The 21,052-nt window shown below is 37.3% G+C and overlaps 1 protein-coding gene across 1 annotated transcript in view; it reads right to left on the bottom strand.

The window, feature by feature from the left end:
- Positions 1-21,052, bottom strand: part of myo10 (myosin X) — a 133,960-nt gene that overhangs the window by 83,004 nt on the left and 29,904 nt on the right. The window contains exon 2 of the mRNA XM_069190954.1: positions 9,931-10,029. Within this exon, the coding sequence (XP_069047055.1) occupies positions 9,931-10,029 (99 nt within the window). The remainder of the gene's footprint in view (positions 1-9,930; positions 10,030-21,052) is intronic.

The raw sequence follows: 21,052 nt of genomic DNA, 5'->3' as shown, positions 1-21,052 counted from the left end.
TTTTTATGCCCCGAGTATAAAGCTAACCACAGTCCCTACATCAGCCATCGCAACTCGCATGAATCAGATGTAAGAGAATTTACAAGCAGATAAAAAAGTGCTTAGCAGGATAGAAACCAACCCCGACGGACTTCCAGATTCTTACTGAGGAAGTCCTTTGTTGCAGAGACCTCCTCGTGAACCAAAAGGGGGGGGCATTTAACATATCTAATCTCTCAAGGAGCTGCTGCAGATCCCACTGGCAGACTGCGATTTGAAAAGTCCTACAACTGAAAGTCGCAGTGACATTTCGCACTGGCCTCCAATGAAAGATTATTACTGTTAAGAACGTCCCGCTTCATGCTGACCCTCTGACAACCACTTTTTTTCCCCCTGCTCGGACTCATTCTTCGCATTCCAACACATGCTTCCCATATCCTGTTGACAAAAAAAAAATCTCCACTTTGTCTCGCACAGGGGGTATATTTATTCACACTAACTTTGAAAGTGTCCAAACACTGTGCGGCAAGAGGGTGCTACATGTTGCAAGAAATGTGCTCCGGTTTCATAAATAAGGCCACAGTCTTATGAAATTAAGGCCACATGCCATTTCATTACAATACGAGACAGCTGCACCACAATTTGGAAAAGAAACAACACAAACCCATAGTTTTATTAGGCTGATTTTTTCACAGATTCTTCTGTTGTCGCTAGACTACATATCAATTCATAGCTGCATAGCTGCTTGATGTTTTTGAGGGGATACTGTAAAACTGAACTAAACAGACTGAAGAGTAAGATGTAAAAATGGGTTATCAGAAACTCCTAAGAATGAAAAAAAAACTAAATATTTGTAAAACCTATAAATACATTTTATGTACGTACTGTATTGATCTTAAGCACATCAAATATTCTCCTCTGTTACTTTCACCCCAAATTAGTCTTAAACCTGAACAGATAATATCCCTATTCAACTAATAGAAAGATGTATTCATATTAATATACAATACCATATGTATACCTTTTCCTCTGTTCCAATTTGTTAATTATTGATAAACTCAACCTTATTGCAACTGCTCTTATACAAACACTGAAGAATGACTAATGAATTCACTTTTTCAAAGTCTGCAATGTCAAGAGACATCGTCCTCATGGCATGCATCAATAGAAAATAATAATGCGAAAATGTGTACCTGGGTGACACCTTCATATACATATATATTATGTATTTTTAGGTTACATTTCGATAGAAATACAAGCTAAGATCAACCATTAAGCAGAAATGATAATTCCTCAGGTAATGGTTGACTACTTTCAGCTTTCCTTCTTCTGCCAAATTCTGTCTTTTCGAGTCCAACTCTCAAACACAATCGCGACCAATGACAACGTCCTGTCAGCACCAGTTATACGCTACATTGGCTCCCAGAGTAAAGCCACAGGGGCTGATATTTAAACTCCTGTTTCACCAAATGAAGAATCTTACAATGCGGCACATTTAAACCGCCCTTTCTTTGATGTCTCAGTGACCGCATCTCCTTAATGCTGTTCATCCACGTGCCAGTGCTTAGGTCTGTGTCAATGTTTTCCTTTGCTCATTAGAAATCTTATAATCTGGGTAGCGTGCAAGATGTGTGTCAGGATAAAATCTTACATCACTGTTTCTTATCAGCTGGTGAGAGCCCTGGGACTTTCAAGCCCGACAGTCTTTAACTACATTGCAGTTGTATCTTGGCCTGTCCAGTTGGTCTAATGATATAAAATATACATCAGTACGGTTCCTTTAAACTAATCATCTTCAGTTACTTTTTTTATTACCTATTAAATGCACATACACCCTGTTGCTTTCACATTTTTGTCTTTTTTCAGGACTAAAAGGACCAAAAGAGAAATTCTACATACACAAAAAATAATGCTAACAGGTGAATAATAATAGACACTGACAGGACAATGTTCAACTGATTTTCAAAAAAGAACTTACTGGAACTAGACTTAACACTTGATTATTTCAGCCTTAATTGTTAGAAATATCTTGATTTCTTTTTATTCCTAAGCACAAGCATCATTTTAAATACTTCTCACTCATAAAATTAATTCTAGACATAATGTTTAGTTCACAGATGTCACAAATAGTGAACTATTCATTTTCAAAAACAGCATTTGAAATGTTTTAGAGGACTACCAATAAAATTGGAGTGGTTTTATATTCCAAAAGTTGAAAGTATGCCTTAAATGTAAGCAGGTCTATGTCATATTTTGCTAAAAAAAAATTGGCTTGCCTTTAAAATTTCCATGATATTTAATAACATTTAATTTTGTATAATTGAACAAAAACTGTTACTAAACGTCTCTGCAATGGATTGATATTATGTGGATGAGTGGAAAATCTCATCATGAAAAAAAACACATCTTATCCTCTTAATGAAAATCAGGGTGTTAGCAGTCTAAATCTGTTTCTCATTCCCGGGTGCTGCTTAGAACTGGGCACTTGTATGGTCTTTACGTCTTTGAACTACTTATTCTGAGCCATAAAACTTGTCATAGGTTTCCACTCGCACCATTCAACACACCTTTGTAACGAAGAGCCCATAAATACGAACAGATCTTGAATGCCTTTGATTCCCTTAAATTAAAAAGAAAAACCTTTTGTCATTCACTTCTTCGAATGTCTAACTACTAAAAATACAAATACAAATCTGGGGATAAGAGACAAATGTGACTTATATTGTATCTGCAAGACTATTGGACATCAGTGCAACCGCTTCATATCAGAAGTGGTTTGATCTCTGGGCTTCTGAAACAAGCACAGAAGATATAAGACCTTCTTGTCCCAAATAACTGACAACAACATGCTAAGGAAAAAAACAATAATGATTTCTGACTATAGGATGTGACATTGTACATTTTTCAAGTTGAAACAGTTTGTTAAGCTTCCAACAAAGAGCTCTGTAGTCATTTACACGTTTTCTTTTTTGGCTTCACAACTGTACATCAAATCCGTTTTGGCAACTGATCCAACACTACTTTTGCTGTAAGAGAAACTGAAACAAACTCAGCCCTGGAAAATCACAAAGCTTTTTATGTATTTTTTAAAGTAAAAGAAAAAAACATCTGTTAAGGTTACATTGTCAGAATGAAGCCGCTTCAAATTTCAGTGCTTAAAACGGCTGCATGACATCTTGTGTTTTTTAATAAGCACCTGTAAAATCAAAAATCTTTCTTTTTAAATCTTTTCCTGAATCCAAAGTAAACAATCTTCCAAAGACAAAATGCCAACATTTGCTGGAAGAATTTCTCTGCATTTGTTTTATTACTACAAGCCAAACCCTACATATTAGTGAATATGTAAGGTTACTGTGAAATACAAAGGTCAAAACAATTCAATATATCACAGAAACAGAGACTGAAATCTTAACCTGAGTGTCAGAATGAGTTCAAATTCCGCAACATCCACCACCCTTGAATCATCAGTCAAACCATTAACTTCTTGAAGGCTACCAAGACCAACGGGAAGAGCTTTAATCATATTTTACGGTATTTGTCCTTTTTGCAAGTTGCTATTTGCCTTGAAACAGTAGCTATGACAAGTCAAATGTGGCTGATACACTCATTTTAATGAGAAGCTCTGCTTAGTCAGCAAATTACAAGATTGTTAAGAGTTTTACTTTAGTTCTTACTGTTTACTTAATTTCCGTCATAATCCAAAAAGAGTTAGCTGTCAGTTTAGCACAGGTAATGTATTTGTGGTTAAAGCTTATGTGCAGAATCGTTTAAGATCCTGTTTTAACTATGTCACATAAAGTCATACTCATTGGAGTCCCAATTAATTTCAACTGTCATTACAATAATATAAATTACAAAATAAACTTTCCAATGCAGATGCAGGGATAGAAAAAAAGTAGTGCATTTTCTATAGCACTACTTCAGAATGTGTTTTCCATTGCACACAAATGGCACAAATGACAAAACCCATCATAAATGTGCACTGCACTTACATGACATTTTGTCTTAGTTTTCAATGTGATACCATCCCTGCTGATCTTAAAACTCTTACAATACAGGAAATTCATATTTCAACATGGGGTGAACATCTTGAAAATTGGATTCACCAAATATAAAAGAAATTACTTTTCATTTATAGTGTAATCAGTATAATATTTTTCCCTTTTGTACAACACAGAGTCAGTTTAACATACTGTACTCCTGTTTGTAATCTCAAGTCATGGTATTTTAATGAGCGGTTTTCCCATTCTGGAAATGTAGTTTGTTCTTCCATAAAATATTTTATACTTAATGTTTGTAACTACTTTTGCATGTTTAGTTCTAAGATTGAAGCCAGATTGCTAGATTCCTCCTATTAGTTAAAGTAAATACTAGGATCGTGTCAACTGACGGCAAGAGTCAATCCAAAATGAAAAAAATACTCCTGAATTGACTCTTGGAATCACACTGTATCATCATGTGCAGAGTATGGTAAAGCCAAAGTGTTTTCATCAGAGAAATATCACTAGGTTGCATCCTATCTTCATTTGTGCCTGTAGCAGAAAAATGATTTTTTATCATCATATAATAATATCCTTACACTTAATTAGCGAGACTCCACTCGAACAGCTTTACGGATAATTGTGATGCCCCTCCACCAGCCACCTCAACCACCACCAGCTGTGAGTGTTGAGGAGAACAGAGTGATGAAGCCAATTCGTAGATGGGGATTGTTAGGAGGCCATGATTGGTAAAGGCCATTATAACACCATACTTGCAGAAGTCTCTAAATCAACACTTAACAAGCAATAATGTGTTCAGAATTCAGCAGGCAGAATTCTCAATAAGTCATGCACAGGTGAGCACTCTTACGAGGAAGTTCTGACACTCACCTCATGTCAGGTATAGAGTTAATTAAAAACTTTTTTCGCTTACATTCAAGGTCCTGCATGGTTGCTCCTCAGTGTCTCGGTGATATGTCACCTGTTTAATCCTCCCATGTGACCTCCAGTCAGCTGGTTCTGGTATACAGTGTGTTCCAACTGTTCATCTAAATACCACCCTTTGAAAGAATCAGGGACTCAGCTACAATGGGCACTTTTAAGTCTAGCCTAAAAACTTTCAAAGGCTTTTTGAGGTGGTTTTATCTCCTGAATCTACTTTGTTACCATGGCTTTATACATTTCTTGACACTTATTTTGTATAAGGCTGTATTTTACAAATTGAGGATTGACAGAGGTTTGCTTTTAAATGTGCAATACCAAAAAATCTTTATTATTATGAAATAAGATTTAAAGGCCATGAAAGACAGAATGAAGAACCACATCTCATCTCTGACAGGGAGACAAATTGTTACTTACTGACACACTATCAATCATTCTAGGTCCACTCTCCAAAGGTCAGGAGAACTTACTTATTTCCTCTCATTCTTTGGAAATATTAAGCAAACAAAATGGTAAAATATGATTAGGCAAAGAATGCCTTCATTAAATTCAAGGAAGAATTGTCTCTCCACCCACCTCTTCTTTTTTTAATGGCAAAGATTTATCTCGCAGGGAATTTGAACACACAATCACTGTATTCCAAAACTACGAGGCATTTACCAGTCTCTCTTGTTTATTTAGCTCCCCTGTTAGACCAAACAATCAAGCTCCTGCTGAGGGCCTGTGGAGGTCAGCGCACAGATGAACTTCTTAAGGCGGTAGGCTGTCTAGTCTTTGGCCTGGCTGAACATGCTTCAATATGGATTAGACTCCATTTGGCCTTAATTAGTTTTCCAATTTGGAAAATGATATCCGTTGATAACTTTGCAGATACAGACAGCATTTAAGTACCAAAACACAACAAAGTCACTTATTTGGGACCTGAGCCAAGGAACAGATGCTGAAAGAATAAACCTCTTTTCAGTAGGATACTAATAAGGCTACCCAGACAAGAAAGGCCTGACGCATGCACCAACCACAATTACAAGGCTCTAAAGCTAGGGAGTGCCGTTTTCTTTCCTGCCATTAGAAGTAGCAATTGGGATATAACAGAAAAGAAGGGATTTTTTTTGGGTTCAGGCGAGGCTCTTGAGTTGGCCTCTGGCTTCACATGCTTTTTTGGGACAATCTTAATGTTTTCACATGAATTTGCTCTTACAAAAAAAAAATGATGCCCCTCTTCAGTCTTGTGTTGGAATTGTGATTCAAATGTTACATCATGTTAGTTTAGGGCTGGGAGTCTAGATTCGTTCTATATGTGTAAGGACTGTAGTGTTTACTAGAGCACTGCATATTTAAATTCTTAACAACTTCTTCTCAGATTTAATCTAGGTGGATTATCATGGTTGTTTGAAGGCTCTCCTACACACTAATTGTATAGTTTTCCCCATAAAAAGTACTATGAACATACAGAAAATCTTTAAACTTTAAACTATAAAAATATAATTGAACAAATTAGCAAAGTCTGTTTAAAATAAAGGACATTTGTCTCATACGAATAATAGCTTTTATACTACTCTCGATTTCTACCCTATTATCTTTCCTTTAACATGATCATATCAGCTGCTACCTTGTCAGGAAACGCAGACTGAAAATAGGTGGATGTGATCATATCAGTAGCAAAGGTAAAATGACAGAGTTACTCAAAGACAATGGATAACATCTGGTCTCTCGTCTCTTTTCTGGGATTAGGCATCTCCCAATCAACAGGTGCTGTGGTATCATCTTACCAGTGTGTCAAAACAGGCCCAGAGAACAAGTCAGAATTGCTGACTTCAGACAACCTAACTGACCCCTTCCAGCAGGGAAACGAGATCCCCAAAAATATAACCTAACCTGAACTCATTTTATGCAAGTAATTGCTAATATCCAGTTTCCAACAGAACTACTCAACCTCATCATGGAAAAATCAGAAGATGAATGTGAGGGATCAGTTTAGGTGTTTAGACTGAGAAATAGTGTAAAGCATAAAAACATATCATGGAAGATTCATTAATTCAAAATAAACACTAGTCTCCACAGTGATATAAACCCAAGTTAAATTGACTGCAGAGCAGTAGCTCAAGATCTTATTAGAGACAATAGCCTGCTGTAGAGTAGTTCATTCCTTTAAAAAAAGTTCCCAGTGTTTACACAAAATTGTAAACATGGGTGATGTCTCAGCAGAATGGTTTATCTTTTGTGGATCACTACCAGAGCTCCACACAGGATACTGGAAATTTAAGGTAGGTCAGCAATACCCAGCAGCAGACTGCATCCAAACACAGAGTTTCTGAAGCTCTGTCATTACCACAAGATGCCATAAGGTATCTAAACAGTTTTACACAGCATGGTTAACTCTAAAGGTGTTTCAGACAGATATTTAATAGTGCACTCATTTTTTAAACATTATACTTTGTGATTATGGGGTTCATTAATGTTCCCTTATGTCTCTCTTTCAAAGCACCTATGTGTCATTTTCTGCAGAAACTGTACATATCACGGTATCTTGAAAACTCTTCACTGACAAATGTGAAACAAATGTGTCTGCAAAGGTAAAATAAGTTTAATTTAATTAATTTGCCTGTTTTTAAGGAATCCACTGAATCATGCTCAATCAATCAATCATCCACTGAATCAAGTCTTGATTGAAAGGAGACTGAAATATTTAAAGTAGATTTCTCACTCTTCACTCAGGTTTATTTCAAAAACAACCTAACACATCTGTCTGAGAAACAATTCATTCCTCTTTGAGTGCCAATGTCACATTCAAAATGTCGAGACTACTACTAGCTGCAATTAAAATTGTCAGAGTTTCAGCAAAAACAGCAAAACTTAAAATCAATAGAAACTGTTTGCATTAATCTGTGCTTTCTTTACGTGATTTCTGTATCAAGCTGAAAATCCGCACTATTACGTTGGGCTGCATCTCTGTACAGTTTCATACTGTATCTTCAAAGCATGCAGAGCCAGAGGAAGAAAAAAAGACTCCAAGAAAGGGGCAAACTGGCCAAAGAGTGGGTAACAGGCACTTTTATTTGCCTCTGCTCTAGAGGTAAAAACATAGTAAAGGGCACTCAAAAAAAAAGGAACCTACTGGAACCAAGGACACTGAGCCGCATGTAGTATTTTGGAAAAATAAAAATGTCCATCATAACTAGAAATTTTAACATAGCTTACAAAGAAGGTACAGTAAACCTCAGAAACTTGTTTACAGTTTTGAACTTAAATTTAATAATCAGGCATTGAATGGGATTAATATGGGTGGGTTCAGTATTTCTTGCTAGCATGTCAGCCATAGCAATGACTTAAAATGGCACTGGAAGTGTATTACACATGGTTAAGTGCTTCGGTACCTCTGTTGCCCCTTGTACATCCACCTATTCCTGTTCACATTGAGCTTTGGCACCTCAACGTTATCACATTAAGCTCTGCTTTTGAATGTATGCTTCTGGGATTGTTTTTGGAAGAGGATGGAGAGATAAACATGTTCGACCTGGTTTATTTTCTATTTGATTTATGTTATTTGCTACAGAGCATTAGTGTTTAAGTGAAGCTTTACAAATGATAAATTCAGCTTCATTCTTAGGAAACTTTGTTCTCTTGTCTCTTACATATAACAATAGGCAGTAAGATGTGATTGTTATTGGAGCGCTCAGATTACAGTCACGTGTTTGGCCCGAATGGAGCTAAATGCTTACACGTGTCCAACTCTCTTTTCCAAGACATACAAACATTAAATCTGACCAAACCTACCACTAACACATAACTAGTTCTCAACTGCCAGGACACACTACATCTATAAAGAGGAAGCAAAAAGGAAGGCCATATGTTATTTAGGGTTTTTGTTACCTCTGCTAAAAATACTGGTTCTATTTCAGAAACAGAAATATGCTGGAGATGACTTTAAACTTGGCAGTTATTACTAGCTTAGCGTGCCTGTTACAATTGCTAGATAGATAATTGTCAATTGTGCGGCAAGTCGTTGTCGCAGATTGTGTTACTGTTTCACATCTCTGGGGTTCTGGGGTCACGTACGGCCTGGGGTACCTTCTTTGTGGTCTGCATGGTCTCTGAACAGCCATGGGTACTCCAGTTTCCGCTCACAGTCCTAAGAAAACACTGTCCCGGTTTTAAGTGGTATCTCCAACATCTTCCACCTCCACCTATGTGTGTGTTCGTACCCTGAAACAGACTGACACCCCATCCAGGATGTATCCTGCCTTGAGTCCATTATCTGCTGGGTTAAGCTCCAGATCACCACAACCCTGTACTGGACTAAGCCGCTACTGATAAAAGATTAATAGTTTACACTTTACAGTACAAAAGCAGTTGGTACCCACATTTTGTGGAACTGGGCTTCAAAGATTCAACTGAAAACAAAAAACGAGGATTTTGAATCATGGTTGCAGTGTGTACATAACAAATATCAAAAGTACATTAAATACTTTCATGAAAGGACTGCACGCAAATGTGCTTCCTTGTTAAATTGTGGATTAGCAAACAATTGCTTACTTATCTGCCAAATGCAAACATGTAGCCAGGGCATTGAGATTGATTGAGATTTTTTTCACATAACATTCCTTTAAACCTATCTCTGTCTAAACAGATACACTGTTTTTTGCTTGACATCTCAACATCGACAGTTTTACCTCTCCAATTGCTCAAGTCAATTTACTGATCGTGGATCTCATTTTACACACATTTAAGTCCTATCATTTACAGATATGTGCACGATCAGTTTTGGTAGTTATTGACATAGATATCCTGACAATATATTTTCGACAGATTGGCAATGCATGCAGTTACCAATAATCCTAAGTACAGTTTTTGAAATAAAAATCAATAATAATAGAAACTTTGAATGTTCAAGAGGGTTATGAGAGTGAAGGCACAATAACCCTAAAATGCGTTTTAAGGGGGAAATGTCATCTTAAAATAAAAACCAAAAATGCAAAAGACTAAGCATAAATTGAGGTTCTGGGCACGCCTCTGCAGATCGCAGTCTTACCTGTCCATAGTCTGTGGTGAACACCACGACTCCGCCCGAGCAGGAGGATACAGTGCAGGGAAGATGCTGGTCATTCTCTCTTAACCACACTCTTGCTCCCTGCAAGACAAAGGCCATGGTGTTCAAGTCACATGACCTTCCAGTCACTCAGCCGTAAGAAGCTTCAGAGCTGCACAGCGGATATGTTCGGAGTTATAACACTGCGGTACTAACGCCCAAGGTGTGTGAACCAGTATCTGTTTTATACAAAATGCAAAAATAAATCCTCTTTGTCATCATTCAAAAATGAAATGCCTAATTTGAATGTAGATTTTGTTATAATTGTGGAGCCTCTTAAAAAAGAGGCTTAATCAAAATGGCATCAAGTTCCCAGCTTAGCTGGTTGAATATGACTTTGACTGAAACAGTTGTATCATCATCTTCAGTGGTAAAAAAAAAACTTAAGCAAATGAAAAGAGGAAACAAACCAAAACATTAATACATCTTCAAAGAATGACTTTATATTACAATATGCAAAGTAGACAATAAAAGCTACTGATAAACCTCTTGCATACAGAGTGTGATATACTTACATATAAAACATTTATCTTTTAAAACCATTAGAACTGGACCAGTGACGATTACGCATTACTGGTCAACATTGAACATTTGCTGGAGCTTTTCATCTGACTTCTGCTTCAGAAAGCTACAAGGAAGATTTTTAAAGCCTACTTCTACATGACCTAAGAATAGTCGTTAATACATGCATTTTTGCTTATGGATAAGATTACAAAAATATGAAGCAGTGCTCAAAAGCAAACAACCATATGAATACAGAAAAGACGACAATGAGAGAAAGCTATTTGGCACTTCTGGCTTGCGTGACTGTTAGTAGCTCACTAATTCAAGGATCTCATCCTTGCTTTTCTTGAAAGCACCCAGGGAATCCATAACACAGCTACGTAGCTTGTTCCAGACAGAGACTGAGTGAAACTTTTTGCATATAAAAATCACATCCTGTTCTTGGGTTTAAAATTGCGTCCTCTAGTTTTAATGTTGACTCAGTGATTTTAGTCTGTGGAAGTAGGACTTTCCTCCAAACCTGAAAACGTAGAAGATTTTTATATCAGGATAAAACGTGATAAAAAAGCACAGGATATCCCAAACAAAGTCTTACTAAGGGGGTCCATAAAAAAATGCAAAATTAATTAACAACAAAAACAACATCATAAAAGTTAAATATTCTATTCAAAATTTACTATTATCCTTGCATCTCATCTGCACTCATACTTTGAATGTGTCCCTCTGCTGTAAAATGAAACATTTAATTTTACACTTACTGACACACTGCAGGCACACTGCAAATTAAATGGAAAAACACTGGAGAAGCAAAAACAAAGCACAAGGATTCTCAGGATAAGAATCCTATGCAGATACAAGTAGAAGCTATACAAATGAACAGCCTCTCTGGGGGATCTAAATATCACAAATATGATGCTAAATACATACAATTTGGATGTTCTTCCGTAAAGTCAATATGATCTTGATTATCCAGACTACACACCATGCTTCCAAACGCTATCAGCTGAGTCTCTCAAACCACCTGTGATAAAATGGCACTTACACCAAAAAACATGTGGACAAAGGTGGAAAACTTAACAACATTTTATAAAGAACGGCATATCAATCGATAATGAAAGTACATACGTTGAAGATATGTTGAAGCAGAAACTTCCATTTCCAGAGGGGAGCTTAAAAGCACCATTCCTAACATTGATTAGTATTGTCTGCCCATAAATCTGCCGACAACTGGGGAGGAATTAGTTTTGACTGCAACTGTCAGATATTGTTTGAGAAATGCTCAGGTGTGAAAGCATCTGGATATATTAAAGCAGAGCTGTCATATAAAACTGTGTGGCTCAAAGATATCTGACACATGAGAGGATGCGAGCTCGCCCATACTTTGCTTCACGGCTTTAGAAAAGGTACAGTACGGAACTATATTCCACAAATTTCTTTTCTGCAAACAATTACTAGGAAAAACAATCGCTGGGACGGAAAAACTCTGTGCAGTAGGTGAATACATTCAAATAAAGTCCATAGATCGTTTTCTAATTATCTTGGCTTCGACCAGGAAATGAATGGTGTTGCAGGAAGTGATAAGAAGCCAAGGCTGAAATACAGAAAGTCTACTGCTCTTTGCAATGGGATGGGTGCAAGCCACAATCACCTACTACTCCACTCTGTGCGGTGGCTCTCAAAGTCAGCAGAGATGCAACAAGTGCTTGAACTTGGATGTGAGCCGAGATCGTTTTTATGAGCAGAGAACAGGAACCTCACACATCGTTTTGAAAATCCTGTGTCGATTCTGAACTTACTTCTCAGATATATTGGGATACCAAAAGGCTCGGGATCTAAGCACATGAGGCCAAGGAGGATCTGGATTTCTTCCAAATGTGCAGTTTTCACTAGTACAATTTGTCTTTCAGGATGCTCCACATGATGCACAAGCCGCAAATCACAGGCATTTTTGAGCTGGATATTATTTTCTGTATTTTTAATACAGGAAAAACATACAGGGCAGTGATGCAAAAACATTTTTTTAAATCTTTTTGGGGTTGAGAAACAACATTCTCTAAGGTTTCTTATACATTGCTTTCATCCTACCTGTATACATTTTACAGGTCCCAGTTACATTAATGGCTCCCACCCCACCTCAGCCCAGCAGATTGTTAATCACTGAGCAAACTGTCTCACTTAGCAAAACAGAATTCCTGATCACCAAACCAGAATCATTTCCAGAGATGAATCTGTCTCTAATTCTTCTATATTTCTGAACTGACAGTCAACATACAGTAACTTTGAAAAATACATTAATTTAAGATTTATGATGCCTAACTATGGCTGGTAGTCACTGCCATGCCAACTCGGAAGTGTACAGCGTCTTTAGGGTAATGACTCACAATACATGGAAAGAAACCAAACCAAATGGGTTTACTTTACTGGAAAATGCCTGCTTAAGTTCTCAGAATGCTATTAAAGCTTTGTTATACAAAATTAAACAAGATAAGAGTTGTCAGTTTCAGGATGATGGGTTTCTGCTCAGCCAAATTCCACAAAAAGCAACATTTTGATGACCGATACAATAGAAAGCTGGAAAGCCTTTTAAAACATGTAACTCAGGACGCCTTTTTTGGATAAAAAACATCAGCCAAATTAATTAAATTTAACAATAATACTATGGTTGAGTCTGTGATTCTTAAAGAGAATACCCAACGGAGGTAAAAATCTTGTTTATTTTTTTATAACTGTAAAATGTTATGCCATCTTCAAAGGTTTTTCATTCAAATTCTTTCAAAGTAAGTGTGGGTCCAGTATCTTCCCATATTCATGAATGTTCTATTTCCCAGAATGCAAATGGAATTTGACTGCCATCCTAATTTGTCTCTTTTGGTCGTTTCTGAATATCTGTTTTTTTTGTAGTTACAGAACATGCTGAGTGAAATAACACTCACATCAGTTTTGTGAAATTACAGAGGAATGTTACTGAAAGGGGTTTGTCATGCATGCGCGGTACTACAGTTTCTTAAATGTCGAAACCACATGTGCTAAAGACTATGCTCAATTTGTGTCAATGACCCCTTAATGTAAAATCCATATGTTATAGCAGTGTGTTTTCCTTAAAAAATGGATTAGTAACCTTTGACTTCCTCTGACTGGGCTACTAACCTCTGAACCCCAAAGAGCAACGGACAACCAGACTAAATGTTTACCAACTGCAGTACATTCTGAGGAACTAGTGAAACATTTGCAAGAAAAAAAGTCCTGAGAAGAGGCCGACATTTTTTGTCTTACAAGCTAATCAATAAAACATCGACTTGTTGTTCTGAATCACATAAGATAACACTGCCAAAATGCCGTCACTTCTAATGTCACACACTGCGATAGCCTTTACATGTGTAGTTTTATGTGTTTTTCATTAAACAGATATATGTAGTTCAAACCCAGAAACGAATATTCCAATTTTAACTAAATCTTGTACCATTGCTTAACACTTGACTTTGGACTTTGTTCAGATGATGCTTCAAGCCCATTTCCAAAATGCGATATACTGTACATTGCAGTCCGTATGTATTTGGACAGTGACACACTTTTTGTTTTGTTTTGGCTCAGTACTCCAGCACATTGGATTTGAAATGAAACAATGACCATGAGGTTAAAGTGCAGAATGTCAGCTTTAACTCGAGGGTATTTACGTCTATATTGGGTGAACCATATAGGAATCACAGCCTCACAGTCATTGTTTTATTTCAATAAAACTCCAACGTGCTGGAGTACAGAGCCAAAACAGCACATATTGTGTCACTGTCCAAATACTTATGGACTGCACTATATGCATAATGAAAAATTTCAACTGAAAAATGTAATTTCTATGAATATGACACTGTACATGTTGCAGCACATACATTTTACAGAAGATTACATTCCCCACGTGGGTGGTGCTACGTGCTGAGCATCAAAAGGAACCTATCGCTTAAAAATGCAACAAACACACAAAGTTATTACCAGGGAAATCATCATTTTTGTAGCAGGTGCATTAACATTTTATAAGACAGACATGATACAGGTAAACTGATTATACTGATAAATATTTGTCATGTCAGGGCTGATTAACAGGGGACAGCAGATGATATACGTGTGGGATTCAGTCCTATTCCTTTTGTAAAGCCTGAATAATAACGTGGCTGTTTACTGCTTCCTGAGTTCTAGGTGTCATACATGATCCAAACTCACCCTACAAATATTTAGTTGGACTCTAAAGTCTGGTGAGTAGAAAGACCACAAACTAACTGTCACATTCTTGTTTCAATTGCAAGAATCTCGCTGTTACACAACTAGCATATACTGTACGTTATCTGCTGGATTGTTGTCATGCGAAACCTGTATAAGGGCCAAAAAATTTAGGTCGGAAGATTTGATCAATGTATCACTGTGCAGTCAGGCTTCCATCCTGTTGATGTGTCTATCAGAGGACGGTCCCGTGACTCGTCATCTCCTATATCCTGGTCTACCTTTGACAGACTGTGTCTAGATGTAATGTCTTGCCAGGTAGTGCAACAACGTGCCTTAATACAGCCCCAGTATACCTTTAGCATGAAGGTGTTTTTCTTTTGGTCAATACAGGGCTCAGGCTCACATCAATCACATCTCTGCAAGTGGAATTCTGTAGCTGCCACACAAGTCCTGCCCTGACCATCACAGCTGGACCTCCCCACAGATCTTGGCTGTTTGTAATGACTCGAGGACAACCAGACTGAGGCCTCTTATTGATGATCTATGGCTTGGTGGAATGCCTTGCCTGGTTAAAAACACCCGGCTGTGAAAATTCCAGCCCAAGAAAGACACTGCGCAGGCTTATCCCAGCCACCAACACACTGACGGCATGAAGGTGTTCTCTGGATAAGCAGAGCATATCGGTTCCATTCTGTGTTTGTTTTTCTTGGTTTACGCCATGCTTGACATTCAACAGGGCAAATCACCTGAGACCAATTAAGTCACGTCAAAGTCATTTGTGTGGATCACCGTTGTGAAATCAGGAAACCAAAGTGACATAAAAAGATCTTCATCGTCATCCCAGTTTTGTATACTTTAAAACCTATCCTCTAAACGCACACATACATTTAAGTTCCTCCTGATGATCACATCACTCAAAACATAAAGGCAATCATTCAAAAACTCAAAAAGGTAAGCTTTATGGATGAATCCCACAAAATAAGACAAATGCTGCTCACATTCCCAGAGGTCAATTATACCGATGTACCTCTGAACCCAACCAAAAGATCACAGGCTACAGTGCGTCTTTGTGTTCAACACGTGTGCGCAGCTTTCCACAGATGTAAGAAGAAAATATAGTGATGGATCTTGTTGTCAACATAATTTACTCCATGGCCTTCTCTTGCTAGATAGATCTAACACTTCCGAACCACCTCAGGCAGCTGGGGCCCAAGTGGCACTGTTGCTCTGAGGCATACACCATTAAATGACATCCTTTGTGTTGTGCTATTAGGCATATTAACAGACTCCCTCTCCCCCTCCTTGTCGTGTGTCAGCAGTCACCCCTCCCCGGCCCCAGTTAAAACGCCCAGCAGGAGCACACTGCCGCATTGTTCATCACTAATCCCTGCAAACTCCAACAAACTCAAACATCGCCTGCTATTGACACACGAAAGGAAAGCAAGCAGAGCTGACACCTGCACCTGCAAGACCTCTTGTCCATTCAGTAATTAAAAGGCAGCTGTTGCCATAAGTCCAACACCAGAGCATACTATTCCCCAATCTGTAATGGGTACGCATAGTCGTCCATGAGTTACTGCACAAAATGCACGGAGGTTCGTAAGGAAGAAAGTTATAAGGAAAGGTTGCACATTTTAAGGTTTTTTTTTCTTCTCGCCTGCACTAGAGGTTGGAGCTCTTGATTACAGTCACTTTTTGTAAAACACTTCATTGTCAAATAGAGCTGATAATATATGCTAAAATATACATGTATGTTTTTAAATATTACTCGACACGTTTTTCATCAGCAAAGAACCACAGTCTAGCAGCACTGAACTGAACCGTACTAGTAAAACGCTGCATTTAAATAGAAGATGTTTAATGTGGTTGTGATCCACTGACTGAAGGCACCTATAAAATCTACAATATTGTGCTTCTTCAGTACCAGGGCTGGAGACCACTGGTGTAGGGGCTTCAGGACAGGTTTACCTCATGTCATTACCTGACATGTACTGACTGATGTTGCAATGCGATTACTATACTGTATATGTGGCGTTATTCATTTGATGATGTAAACCTTCTGTTTTACTTCTCTTGAGGAGAAGAAGCAATGATTGCATTACATATGTGTTAAATGTAGATACCGAGCAAAGCACTTCCGCCAGAAAAAAATCGGATTTCATGGAAAGAGATGGCACTATGAAATAAGTCAGCAGTGCTCCAGACAAAGCGTATGCTACACTAGTAATCTTACAGCTTCCTACTTAAGAATTGCATTTCAATGTGTATTGAAATGGAATATGAATTGACATTTAAAACTGCACTATATTATACACTACAGAAAGAGAGGAACAGTATGCCCCATGCTATAGAGAATGTATACTATGAGAGAAGAGCATGATTGGTATATCTCTTTGGTATATTACATTGTCTACATTGAGATCCAGCTAATGCCCTATTAGCCCTTAAGTGAACAGAAGAGGTCTATTTGAAAACGTGGCACACCTAAAGGCATATAGCCCATTCTTTTTATACTTTCAGACTACAGGCTTACACCTCATAACTCACCTGCCTGCTTCCTGCTTTTCTTTCGTGCACAATGGCAAATTAGTTTGTGATCAAACAGACCCCACCTCACTAGTTAAAGGTTAAGTACACACTCACAGTCCCTCTAAAATGTACACAATTCTTATTGAGGATTGGATGGAATAGCAAAAAAAAAATCCAGAGTCTAACTGCTTTAGTTCTCTTTCTTTTCAGTTAGGTACACAAAGTGAATTATAGTATGTGTTTAAAAAAAACACTTCCCTCCACATTCTAGATGACACAACTGCAGTAAAGGTGATTAATGAATTTAACACCTGTTGTATAACTGAGATAGAAGTGTATGTGGTTCTTTTCTACTTTTCTAAGCAAATGTTGAGCTTGCAAAATCATACTGAGCAGCAGTGTTAAGTTTCTTTTGGGAAAAAATAGATAAAGATACAAAAAGATAAGACTTTATACTGTATAATAGTATTTTTAAATTTTATATTAAATTTACTATAAGACTATATCAAATTTAATATTTAAGAAATCACATGCATAGGCAAGGAATTCTGAGCTACTAGAAAAGTCAACTACAACACAATTCTACAATGATTTTCTTATTTATGAAAGGGTGAGGTATTCACCTCCACATGTCCTTGTTAGCAAAACTATAAAGGTTAGTTCTTCAAAGTCCACATAGTCCACTCAACTCACAATCAGAGAAAAAAAGGCAACAGCATAAAATTAGAGGCAAGCTGTTTCTTAAGGCCAAATGTTTTGAAATACAAGTATGATGGACACCTCTGAAATACACCTCTCTTTTTTGTAAGAAAATAACACCGCGTAACATGTACTCTAAATATTCTTCACACCTTCTTCACACCTGAAGAAGGCTCCACGGCTGAAACGTTGCATTTTCTTTCTGTTCTTTTCAGCATGGAATAAACCCGTTACCTGTTCCTTTGCAGCCTATGCATGCTGACGCAGCAACCTACTTTAACACTAAATACAACTAACAATAACAATAAAATAACAATGAAAGTAGAAAAGAAATACCAGCTTTAGAAAGTGTATGCTTTTTTATCATAAGGGATTAATTACAGAAATGAAAAAAAAACTGAGCACCTGTTAGTAAAGCCAGTGTGGGGTCAAAGTGCGGTTTTTGAATTGGTAGAGAAAGTGAACCAGTTGCACATTAACCTTGAAGCTACAGCCAGCTCAGGTCAAGCACAAAGCAGAATACGTGTAGGAACAAAAAGTGTATTTGCATTTTCAACACTGCTCCAGCAAGGTGAGTGACAACTCTGGGGATGTCACCTGTTATGTCTCTGTTACTACAGCTGATAAATTTATTTAGAAAAGAATTTCAGCTTTCTATGCTCAGTGAAACACAGATTGCTTTAGCAGCAACAGACTTCTCCACAATGAACATATCATTCATTATCATTATTTTTTGTGGTCTATGGAGAAGGAACAACACCCTCTCCATATCCCAGAATATAAAAAAGCTAATGATATGGTAAAATGTTACTGTAGCCCTGCACTCAAACTTACACTTCAAGTTAGCATTTTTTTTCTTTAGTGCGAGAGGCATTCAAATAGGCTATACAGAAGTATCACTTTAATTTTCCAAGGAAAATATGTATCTTGAAGGACTATATAATTATTCCAAGTCACACTTTTTTCAAAACAATAACAACCGAAAGAGGAAAGATAAAACAAGTCATTTTGCAGTGTTGTAAACTGAACTTTAAGCCGGAGAGATTTTAGAAAACAAGTTACACAAGATTCAGTTTAAAAGGCTATAAGCAGAAATATTCCTGGAAGATGACAGATCAGATTCTTCAGCATGAATGCTAATAGATAATAGTTCAAGCTGTCCTGGATGACAAACAGACCTGTGGCTTTGCGCACATTATTTACAGAATAACAGAAATGCTTGGTCAGTTACAAAGGTAACCGACATAGGTCACTGCAGTGACTGTCAGTGTACACATGATGTTGTGAGTACTGAATGTATGGGCTTGATCCTTTATAACCTGTCCGCCCTCAAGTCGTAACCTGTTTCTCATTCAGCAGGTTAACACACACACCAGACCAGTGTTTCTGGCTGCACACGTATACACAAGTTCTTTTTTTTTTTCAGTTGTGGTGTTCAAACACAAAACATTATAATGTTGTTAGACAGCTCCAGACTTTGGGTTTGTGTGTTATTTCCATAATGATCATCAACAGTAGCTGTTATCTAAACTCTTGATGAACTGTAACTAAAAGTTAATTTAGCATGAAATTCAAAGCAAAAAAAATTAAAACACAAAAAACTTTAATTTATAATTAAGAATTGAAGACTTTAATGACTTTCAATATTGTATTATAATACATGCAACATTTGTCAAAAACAGGCCCATGTATTTCTGAATGCGTGATTTTCAAATGCATTCATACCTTTGCAATAAGTATTTTAAGGACTATGTTTTGGATTTGAGTTGAGAAAGCTTTTGGTATCTTCTAATAGGTTATTAAAATTCACATGATATTTCACCACTTCTCCATGCAGAACTTTAGTTTCCACAACCAGCACTTGTGAGCAGCTTTCTATAATCCAAATAGTAACCATGTTTCACCAGGGTGCAATGCTGACCAATCAAGAACACTGATTTTTAAGCTTTGTTAATGTTTTGGTCATTGAATTTGATGCTTACTTCTGTATTGCTCTTATTATTTAAGCACATTTGTGACCAAGATATTTTGGCAACAATATCCTTGAAAAACATTCTAACTCAAGATACAGTACACTTTACACATAGGAAGGGAAGCCTATCATCCACTATTAAACACACAGTAACCACAAGGGTGATGCACAGCAGTTGTTCCAGCAAGCTCACAACACAGCGGTTCAAGCATAGAAGAGTAACTGCTTCACCAGTAGAATAAAGGGAAAACTTGAGCTAGTCCGGATTATTCAAGATCAGGAGAATTTAGCCAGGGCACCAAGTTAACACCACTTATTTTTTGAAGTATCGAAAGGGTTTTAATGACCAAGTAGTCAGGACCTTAGCTTAAAGTCTCATTCAAAGGATCACACCTCCTCCAGCATTGAGTCATCACACTGGGACACTGAACCAGTTTTACTTAGAAGTCTTGATCCCAGTACTGATCGGGCCCATCCTTGTTTGCTGAGCTTCAGAAATCTGATGTGGTCAGTTAACACCGCTGTTGTTTAAAAAAGCTCCTAATTTTACATACACTACAGTACGAATGGTCCTCTTTAGCACATTGTGACACAAAGCCTGGCAAAAAGCTGGAAAACCATCCTTTCTGTAAAATATTCACCACACACCAATCACTGGAATAGATATTTAAAGATTTGATTATGAACAAATTGATAATACATGTTCTCACTGGTGATTCCCCGGTTCTTCAAAATACAAGAATTGATGAATAGCTATAATTTGGTTTTAAGTAAAACAGCTGCAAAGTTGTGGTAAAAAAAGGACTACTGTTATAGATTAAGATCTTTATACTTGCCTCATAATTTACAACCTCAGTCCAACCCCTTCGCAAATAAATAACTGAATTAAAAACTAATAAATAATGTGCAAATATACGCTTCATGTCTTGTCATCACTGCTAAAGTCCCTCATTGAGAAAGCCATGAAAAAATGACAAATCTGGGCTTTCAATGACTATATCACAAATGGGAGTTCTCTTATTATTTTTATTGGGCTATAACTTTGAGTGATATCATACTGAAAACATACAAACCTCAGATGTTTATAACTTTTTTTTTAAATCAGCTAAAAGCACACAGTTTCCTCTCAAGAGACAGGAATGGACAGTA

This window comes from Lepisosteus oculatus, chromosome 6 (assembly GCF_040954835.1).
Source record: "Lepisosteus oculatus isolate fLepOcu1 chromosome 6, fLepOcu1.hap2, whole genome shotgun sequence".
Lineage (NCBI taxonomy): Eukaryota > Metazoa > Chordata > Actinopteri > Semionotiformes > Lepisosteidae > Lepisosteus > Lepisosteus oculatus.
Note: the sequence above shows the minus strand (reverse complement) of the source record. Positions and strands in the feature narration are given on the sequence as shown.